Genomic DNA, 10,036 nt, shown 5'->3' with positions numbered 1-10,036 from the left:
TTTTGATATATTTTTTACGCACTCCGATACATTTTTTAATCCTTTCTAGTAGAATTGGTTGTCTCACCCTCCCTCCACAATGGAAGCGGAGGTTTGAGTTCTACGGGAAACGAATTTGAAGTTCAGGGCTATATACAGTTTTTGGATCTCTTATTAATCAACATACTAATATCCCGTTGTCTCCGTTGATATATGCAATATTAGAAAAAAAAATACTCTACATTTTTTAACATTAACAAAAGTCCATGGGGGCACTTTTCAGCATTTTCCACCAACAAAATAGGTTATGTTTTCACTTTTCATATGGGGTGTACACTGTACTGAGACTTTTGGGGGGTGCACTTATAAAAAACTCCCCATAATTTCGGGTCCATTGCCACATCACATCGGTAATTAACAGAACCGTTTGTCTTTCACGAATCGACCCGTTCCCCCCCACCACCAAACCCCCCTCCCCCCCCCCCCCCCCCCCCCACTTCTCTCTCTCTCTCTCTCTCTCTCTCTCTCTCATCCGCTTGTAAGCACCAGAAAACAAGCATGGAGCCAATCAATTCTACCAACGGCGGCGCTGATCAGGTGCTTTTCTCCGCCAATCACACTCTTTTACACACCTTACATGAACGGGGGCTCGATTGTGTCCATATACGTACTTAACTCGCTCTTGGTCAAATTAGTCTGAGGGCTTGATTCTGGTGGAAGCGAAAAACGCTGTGTCGAGTTGGGTTTAGTGTTTGCAGTTCTAGGGTTTTCCCGTGTCGGATAGCAAAAGATTGTAGTTTTTTTTTCTTTTTTTACAACCTGACGTCCGGCCAGCTTGCTCGCACGCATTAACGACTTGGCAAACTCTCCGGTGGCCACAAGGATTTGAATAATTGACGGATTCGAATATGCGACCTCATGAAAGACAAACATTTATTACTTTCTCATGCCCACTAGGCTAAACCCCTTGGGCTTGGCAAAAGATGGTAGTTGACAGCACTTACGTGTGATTTTCAATATCAGATTTTCACGGCGAATCATTGGTTAACATAGACTGGTTGATTGATAGAAATCAAATCTACAAATACATGTTTATGAGTTGTTTCGACTCTTGACCTCTGTCTGTATCGTGGACTATCAAGGGAAAGGGAAGTGATGCGGAAACAAAAGAATTATGTTAACTACTTACTTATCTGCTTGTCCTTTTCTTTATCTTTTCCCTTCGCTCGATAAATCCTTGCTTTGGTGTATGCTAAGTTGCTAATTCAATGGAGTTTGTGCAAATTCACTACTAACCGTAGCTTCGAGTGGTGTCCCCTGCCACTCTTAGTGGGTGACAATTGAGGTTGAAGCACCAGAAGGGAGACATGCCTAGTTTGTCGAAGTTAATAATTAAAAAATACTGCTGTTTTCGTGCTTCGTAGCATCCGAATAACTTGTAGTTGAGCAATTGGATGAAGTAATGCTGGAATGAAATACTCTTGTCTACTTACTAAGTTTCAGTTCTCCATAAATAAAAGTTATGATTGGATGATGGTGCTGACTTGACTGGTTTCTGCTACTGTTGTAAATGCTGTGGTTATTTTGCTTTTCTTCGTTGTGAAGTTGATTTCCTCTCCATTATTCGACTAATGGTTTCCTAACTAAATCATGTATAATTTTTTTGTTTGTGTGGCAGGTTCTAGTGGAAGGGCACTCCCATGCGAAAAAAGTTGTGTTCAACAGGCCTAAGCAACTGAATGCACTTTCCTTTCAAATGGTATGATGATGTTTATGGGATTATTACCGTTTGTTAGTTGGCTGAATTATCAATCCTCTGGTACTGGACGCAATTTTTCACTATCTTACATAACAGCAAGTATCACTTAATTTTAATTTCCTTTTGTTACTGCTATAGTGCTCTTCCAAGCACTACCTTTCTTAAATCAAAATGCATATCAACTTTTTTGAATACTATTTTTATGCTAATATGGTTTTGGAATGTGAATTTACTACACAAGTGCAATTGAACATAATAACTACCTAGGTTGTACTCACATATTGGAGTACTTTGCCTCTTGTTACTCTTTCTCGTGGGCAAAATGAAGTCTTACGTCTTTAGTCTTCTCTCACTTTCCTGTTTCTTGTTTTGGATAATCTGACCTTTTATGGGATGTGGTAGGTAGAGAGAATTTTCATCTCAAATTGTATATGCTGAATTGCTAATATGGATACGTAGGGAAAGGACATAGAAGTGTGTAGTGTATTCAATTAGATGAAGGATTTCTAGGTTTATGAGCTCCACATTGCCATATCATCACCTAGATGGGTTGACTCCCTTTCACAGTGCCTTGCCCCGCCTTATGGCCTCACCTACATTACTACTACCAGACTACTACTTTTTCTCATTCTACCATTGCTGGAGTAGAATATATGTGGATGCGGCATGGACTTTGATTGTTGTTCTGGTCTAGCAATAGTGGTGTATTGAAATCTGCAGCAAATCTCAATATCCTACTTGTGGCGCCATTATCTCATCACCATTGGTCACCATTGGTTTTCCTATGTGTGAACCATGTACTTGCTTGCATTCTTAGACTCGGTGCAATCCAATTTAGTTGATTGACTGTTGGTACCTTTGGGAAGTTTATTTTGTCATGTAATCACGGAATTCTGCAACTATAAGCTTAAAGATATCGTTGTCAACATTTTGTATGTTTGAATTCATGTCTTGCTGGGACATTACCTCAATGGACCTGATTTATGTACTTGTGTTCATAATTTTCTAGGTATCTCGGCTATTGGAACTCTTTCTTGCCTGTGAGGGGGATCACAATGTCAAGCTAATCATTTTGAAGGTACTTGTCGTGAAAATCACAACATTCAAGTTTAAGTTCAAGTTGTACAAGGAGACATTAGTGGATGTTGTCGTCTTTAGGGTCTAAAGACTCTAAACTCAAAACATTTAAAAATTCGAGAACATCTTGTTGCTTTCTAGCTGAAGTATATTTTGTTTGAGTATCTCAATTGATTTCTACTACAAGATCATGCATGTTATCTACCCGCTTGATATCCTGATATGTATTTTTTGCACTTCTGGATACCGTTTTTAGTTTATAATTCTTTCAGTTTCACTTTGGTATTAGTGGATGGAGTCGTCTATTATTTTGATGAGCCTGGCAGTCTGCAATTTTGAGTGTTGGTGAAGATCCAATGACTAACTTTTTTTGGCTGACCTTTGACAACAAAGTTTCATCAATAGTAAAGTCAGATGAACTTGGCTTGGGAAGACTGCAGTAAAGGGTACTTGCTTTTGCTAAATCTTGGCAGAAATGATATTTGGAAATAGTAATATTTCTTGAGCTGGGCAGCATAATTCACTTTATAGGGTTTTGTTTGTACCTTTGTACGTGCTTAGCCCCGTTTGATTTCACATATGTGGAGCTTAAAAAAAGACCAAGTTGTGAAAGCATCCCATGGCCTGTTAAAAGTAGTTTAGCTTTTTGAGCTTCTTTGGAGCTAAAACAGCAAATGAAGATGAAAAGTAAAAACCTGAAAATGTTTTAGCTGCACCCTACCTTTTCTAAGTGCTACTGTTTAAGCTTGGAACTTCAAATTAATCTCAACAATGTCAAATTAGTTTTACGAAATCGAGCCTTGAATTGCCTACAATATCCTTGGGATCTCACACCTTTATTTTCTTTCGCTACGTCAGCCAATATAACAATACAGAATGCATCTCATGTCATTCCAAATGACTGTATTGATGCTAAAGATGCATCGTCGTCTAGCCTTAGCTTGCTGGGTTGCAGAATGGAGCCTTAGGCTGCCCAGCACTTGAAAAATTCTGTATAGGAATTTGTCATTTTTTAGTTCATAGTGTAAGGTTTCATTATGAACTAACGGTTCATTAGGTACTCAAAGAGTTTGTTATGTCGTTTGATGGGGTGAGGCATAAGGGTAGTCTTGCAGTTAAATCGAAGAAAAAGTTTCCGTAGTTTTGGAGTGCGAGGAGAACTGGAGTTTTGTGGCTATAAAATTGGCCTATGGTAGGTTATGGTTTTGTGGCTGTTTAACACGATGGAAAATGGAATATTGCAATATTTGGTTTGCTAAACAGCTGGCTAGATTAAAATGATCTGGCAGTGAAACTGAAATTACGTCCAATTCACTCCCATTGCAGAGCCCATGTTGAAGAAAATGGAGCAGGCAAACCTTAAAATCTCTCTAGGACTCACTTGGATTTTGAAGGGATTATTGGATTCTTACGATAAAACATTGCGAAAATCCATTTGTACCATTTTATACCTTTTTTTCACTTTGGTCCGGTGTTTCCTGTATGTCATTGTCATCATACACACGCCATCATATTTGAGAACGCTAGTTTTGATTAGTTTTTTTTGTTTCAGTTTCTTATCATTTAGAGGCCTCAAGGGTTGTAATACATAAAAGTTAGAGAGGAAGATCAAGGTTTTTATTCCTGGCCAGAGTGAAGAGTGGTTGTGTGCCGCTAAAATGAGCGAGGAAAGGTTCTTAGCAACTGGTGCTAACATTGTTAGGTTTGAGGGGATGCCATTCACTGTTCCCCTGTACATTTTGGTTATGTGTTTGTAGGGGAAAGGAAGAGCATTTTGTGCTGGTGGTGATGTTGCTGCTGTAGTCCATGATATTACTGAAGGTTGAGGTTTAGTCTCTCTCTCTCTCTCTCTCTCTCTCTCTCTCTCTCTCTCTCTCTCTCTCTGTTTTTTAGTTTTTTGGCTCAGTGCACAAGCATGTATGTAATATGTAAAGTAGCAAGCTGCTATTGCCATATTGAACATTTAAGTACTATTATTTTATAATTTGTATGATATTCTTATTATTATATCACTTTGTTTCGTCCCTTTGAGGTTTAGGAAACATGTCAACCATCTCCCCTTGAGGAGGATGCTGGCAAATATGGAGTATTTTCATTTTGTAAGTATTAACGTCTGTCTTTGTCATACTGTTGCTTGTTTCTGTCATCAGGCAATTGGAAATTAGGTGCAGAATTTTTCCGCATAGAGTACATCATGAATTATGTGATGGCTACATACAGTAAACCCCAGGTGGTCATTTGGAAACTTTATTACCTTTTGCATTGAAGGATTTCTTTTTCAAGCTTGTTTCAGCATTTCTCGAGGGGTTTGTATGATCTTATTGTTAGCTTGACATGATGCAAGGTTTCAATTCTCAATGGGATTGTCATGGGAGGCGGAGCAGGAGCATCAATACACGGGAGATTTCGTGTTGCAACAGAGAATTCGGTATCATATTTCTCACTAACCTCATTGATCAAATTGCAACCTCCGTGCACCTTGAGATAACTGCAGCCGATTTCTGTTCTGACTTATTTATCTTTGAGATTTATAAAATATGAAATCATGTTATCCCATGGTGTATGGTTCTCTTTTCCTCTCGTATATAGGTTTTTTCTCAAAGCTCGTGTCCTTTTGGACTAACTATTCTCACCAGAGTCAATTAGGAAATCTTTGCGCACAAATGCAAGTAGAATAATACCAGCATTTTTGCTTTTCTCTGTTCTGTTGGGGACCGGAAGGTGAGTGGTACCATTATTGTCAATGACTGCAGAATGGAACACCATATAGCAGTTATTTTTGGTTCAATTTTTCTGTTCACTCTTAAGATAGTTAGAACTGTGGGTACCTCGGAAACATGATCCTTTTTATCCTGTCCTTGCTACTACCATATGGAAAATCTATTTTCAGAGATTCTTTTTTGGTCTGTCCATTGGTGCTAGGAGTTATCTGCAGTTTTTGTGTCTCACCAGAGCACGTTCGTGTGCTGATATTTGACCTTTTCCAGGTTTTTGCAATGCCAGAAACAGCTCTGGGACTCTTCCCAGATGTAGGTGCCACATATTTTTTACCGAGACTCCCTGGATTCTTTGGTAATGACTGTTATTTCCTCCTTGGTATATCTAGAAATATCTTTGTTTAAGATCCTCAAATAGATCTTTAAGGTGTGTTTTTCCATTAATCATTTGTTGTGGATATGAGTTAGTCTCTTGTACACATTCCTCTCTTCACTATTGTGGCTACATGGAGATCATGAATGGTGCTTTTGACATTGAACTATATTTAGCAATTTGAACTATTGGCAGATTATTGGATTACTCATGAATTTTATTAGTTAAGAATCAAGACTACCTTGGAAAAAAATAACCTGACTCACTACACACCCTGTGGACCCAAATATGGTCCATGCCTAGACAGTGAAAATTGTCACGATCCCTCTAAATCAGTAAAACTGCGAAAACTTTAGGATAAAATAGTACCAATAGCTACCTTTGCTGTAGAAATATAAAAGCTAAAGCAAAAGTCTAGTTAGCTATGAAATTGATTATACACTATCCAAGGCATGCCTTGAAACTCAAAATTTATTGTTTTGTTTTTGTATGCTTTGCATCATAATACACGCAGTTCCAAAGCAGGGCCAATAAGAACTGTATACTACCTTCTATGTCCTTCAAGCTCAGCACTTTCTTGGACTCGGTGCTCGAATTTCAAGGATTATTGACTGGAAACTTTGATGGATTTGACGGAAATGGATAAATGCCAGACAGATAGGACAGTGATGAATTGTGAAACTAATGCTTGCATAAAAATTGTGCTCCATTTCAAAAGCAACCTCCATCCCCCATCTACCCACACCCACCCAGGCAATACAACAACAACAGAACCATGTAGTCCCCAATAATTAAATAAATAAATAATCTTACCCACAGATAACAATATAATTTGCAAGAAGAACAAAAAGTAAGACCAGACAAAATTAACATTTATATGCAAAGTTTCAAACAGGCTTGGTTTAATTTCCAACCTGTCTTTTGAAAATATCTCTGTTTCTTGAGCATCTTATCTACTGCATCACTTCAGTGAGATTTAGATTTCATTTATGCTGTAGCCTGTAGCCATTTACTTCTACTAATATATCTGTTGCAGGAGAATATGTTGGTCTCACAGGTACTAGATTGGATGGTGCTGAAATGCTTGCATGCGGTCTTGCAACTCATTTTGTTCCTGAAGTGGTATGCTTTATTTGCAATTTTTATAGTGAACTGATAAGCAATTTGAAATCGGCAAAACCAGGTCCAGTGCACCTATGAATGTTTATATGTTTCAACGACAAGCAATGGTATGCACACATTTTTTTGCACAGCAGTTAGTTACATCCCTCCTCACTGTGTGTATACCATTGTCTGTTATACTGGAACTGTACTAATACTGAACTAATGCCCCTTTTACGCCTCTTCGTTGAATTAACAGAGATTGTCTTTGTTAGAAGAAGCCTTATGCAATTCAAATTCAAGTGATCCGGCCATTATTTCTGCAATTATCGATGAATTCTCTCAGCAACCTAGGTTAAAGGAGAAAAGTGTCTATCACCTGTAAGCTTTTTGCACTTCTAATCTGTTAAAGATTCATTTACTCTGGGGGGGTTTTCGGAGCTCTTTCTTTTCGTTTCATTTTTCCTTTTTCCTTTTCTTTTTTTGGTCGGCTGCTTGGCTGGAATCATCTAATACGCCATTGCTATGTATGGGATCAATTACTGGTTCTGGCTGTTCATGGTGGCTTGCTATCCATTCGTTGGCACAGTGTTAACATGCAGAAGACCAATTGACTTGTTCATACTTTTGCTTATTCGTTTCTTTCTCACAGGTGATAAATGATGTGGATAGTTCTGTGAGAATTGACCATCATGTTGAGAACCTTAGATTAAGAGTGGATCAAACCTTTTTGTTACCGAGGGGACAACTTTGTTTAGGGTTAGAGAGAAAGCTAACGTCATAAATTATGACCTCAGTTGAGAACCTTAAACTAAAATTTGAGACGAGTCTTTGTTTGTGCATAGCAGCATCCAATAATAACATCTACTGGGTTTCTCTTTATCCTTTATTTTGTGTTTCTCCATCCACCTGAGCACAAAACATGGGTCTGTCAAAGGCATTGAGATACTCACCAAATTACATTAGATATTTCTCACTTCAACCAGTTGTCCTTGGGAAATTCAACTTGTCCGCGAAGTAATCCTTAAATCGACTACAGGCAAGACACTCCTGTCAACTCCCCTCTCATTTCTTACTAAGTTCTTCATACTTTTGGGGTTTATCAGATAAGTAGTTTATGTCATTTTTTCTCCAAGTAATAATACCATGATCATCCACATCTATAGTAGTCCACCTTTTTAAATTTTCCATTATCTTCATTTACTGCCGAAATCCTATATTTATTAAACCTGTGATGACATTGACTGCATGCCCACGTGTTTGGTACGTGTTGAAGGTATTACTATCAGACATCTCTTTCTTTTCTGTTTTTCTATGAATTGACTTCATTGTCTCTCTTAGGATGTAAACCCAAACCTTGAACTTGCACTACTAGACCTAGGTCCTTATCATCAGTACTTGTGTGTGGCTACAGGTTGGATATCATTAATAACTTCTTCTCCAGAAGAACAGTTGAAGAAATCATATTAGCACTTGTAAGTTGATGGGTTGGGTCGGTTCCAGGTGTAAAAGATAACTTGACAACTATTTCTGTCGATAGTGTTGTTATTTCTCTATGTACAATACTTCTATGGCTACTGCCTTTTACACAGGCTTAATTACTTGAGCCGAATCTTGTTTTTGGTTTTGTAGGAGAGGGAAGCTGTAAACACGAACAATGGTTGGATCTCTTCAACCATTAAGTCATTGAAGGCTGCATCCCCCACAAGTCTTAAAATTACTCTTAGATCGGTATGCCGTAAGTCAGTAAGGACTAAGTTCATAGTTCTTTATGATTTATTCATTTATTTGACTTTGTTCTGTTTGTGAAAGTCAGATCAGAGAAGGGAGGCATCAAGGTGTGGGGCAATGCCTTATTTCTGAGTACAGAATGGTTTGCCATGTCATGCAAGGAAAAGTCAGCAAGGATTTCATGGAGGTAAAAATGTCAACTTACTAGGTTGTGTCTGGATAGTCAGGCCTTGTATGGACTTACCGAGGGAAAACAAAAATGATGATAAGAAAACCCCCCAAAAAATGTATCTTCACTGCTTCACTTCATTATCTTCTCATCCTTTTACTTTGACATTTTATTCTCTGTCCAGAGACACCCTTTTCAAGTTCTTATCTCCTTTTTCTATGTGATTCGAAATGCCCGATTCAAATGCAGGGTTGCAGGGCTATACTGCTGGATAAGGACAAGAACCCAAAGGTTCGTTGATTTTTTACTTCGTATCTTTATATTCGAAAGCATGTCAATCCCTGTTTAGTTTCTGCAACGGAAAATTCAAACATATATGAATGGTTCCTTTTTCTTTGCTTCAGTGGGAACCTTCTAAATTGGAGCTAGTAAGTGATGAGATGGTCAATCGGTACTTCTCTAAGGTGGATGAGGAACATGTTGCGGATTTAAAGCTCCCCACCAGATCAAACTTGCCTGCACATGCCATTGCAAAGCTCTGAGCATAGCTATTAACGGTTTTTCTTCTTTGGTACCCCATCTTGTGCTAATGGGGCCACTTACTGGAGTAAGTGTTCCGCGAGTTGTTGGTATTTTTCTTTTGGTATCGGGACAAGTATTTAGGTACTAGATGAAATTTGAAGAATAAACGGTGATACCAGATAAAGCAGAAGAAATGCACAAGGCTGCTGATTTTGCCATTTCTTTTTTTGTTAACGGCACTTCCCTGCAAGTGTATTTTTTTGCACAAAAAAATACACTTGCAGGGGAGTGGCGTCAACAAAAAAAGAGTGGCAAAATCATTTCCCAATGCACAATCCATTACACAAGTTTATTGTACAACTTGTACTTTGGTGCTTGCAAATCCGATGCACTTTGGAATTTGTATATGCACAAATTAAAGCATTTCTTACACACACACAGGCGGATCTAGGTAGAGGCAAGCGGGGTCACCTGACCCCACTCAATTGAAATTCTCCACAAAGATATGCATATATTATTGGATGTTTTGGTAATTTTGCCCCATGACATTATATTATCATTCCTGTATCTTGCCCCAAGTAGTATTGAAAAATTACAATTTTGCCTAA

At 38.3% G+C, this 10,036-nt stretch overlaps 1 protein-coding gene across 2 annotated transcripts; it reads left to right on the top strand.

Moving 5' to 3' along the window:
• The first annotated feature begins 465 nt into the window (after positions 1–465).
• On the top strand, positions 466–10,036 carry LOC131334174 (3-hydroxyisobutyryl-CoA hydrolase 1-like). 2 transcript variants are annotated; one of them, XM_058369073.1, is made up of 14 exons: positions 466–576; positions 1,658–1,738; positions 2,748–2,816; positions 4,573–4,636; positions 4,966–5,045; positions 5,160–5,243; positions 5,803–5,887; positions 6,942–7,027; positions 7,266–7,387; positions 8,421–8,481; positions 8,639–8,737; positions 8,823–8,924; positions 9,156–9,197; positions 9,311–10,036. In XM_058369073.1, exons 1-14 carry the CDS (start codon positions 538–540, stop codon positions 9,446–9,448), a joined length of 1,152 nt encoding a protein of 383 aa, XP_058225056.1. In that variant the 5' UTR covers positions 466–537; the 3' UTR covers positions 9,449–10,036. The 2 variants fall into 2 exon arrangements, with proteins under 2 accessions (XP_058225056.1, XP_058225058.1); XM_058369075.1 differs by lacking the exon at positions 466–576 and having other exon boundaries at positions 1,720–1,798.

This window comes from Rhododendron vialii, chromosome 7a (genome assembly GCF_030253575.1).
Source record: "Rhododendron vialii isolate Sample 1 chromosome 7a, ASM3025357v1".
NCBI classification, from domain to species: domain Eukaryota; kingdom Viridiplantae; phylum Streptophyta; class Magnoliopsida; order Ericales; family Ericaceae; genus Rhododendron; species Rhododendron vialii.
The sequence above is the reverse complement of the archived record's forward strand: the minus strand, read 5'-3'. Positions and strand labels throughout refer to the sequence as shown.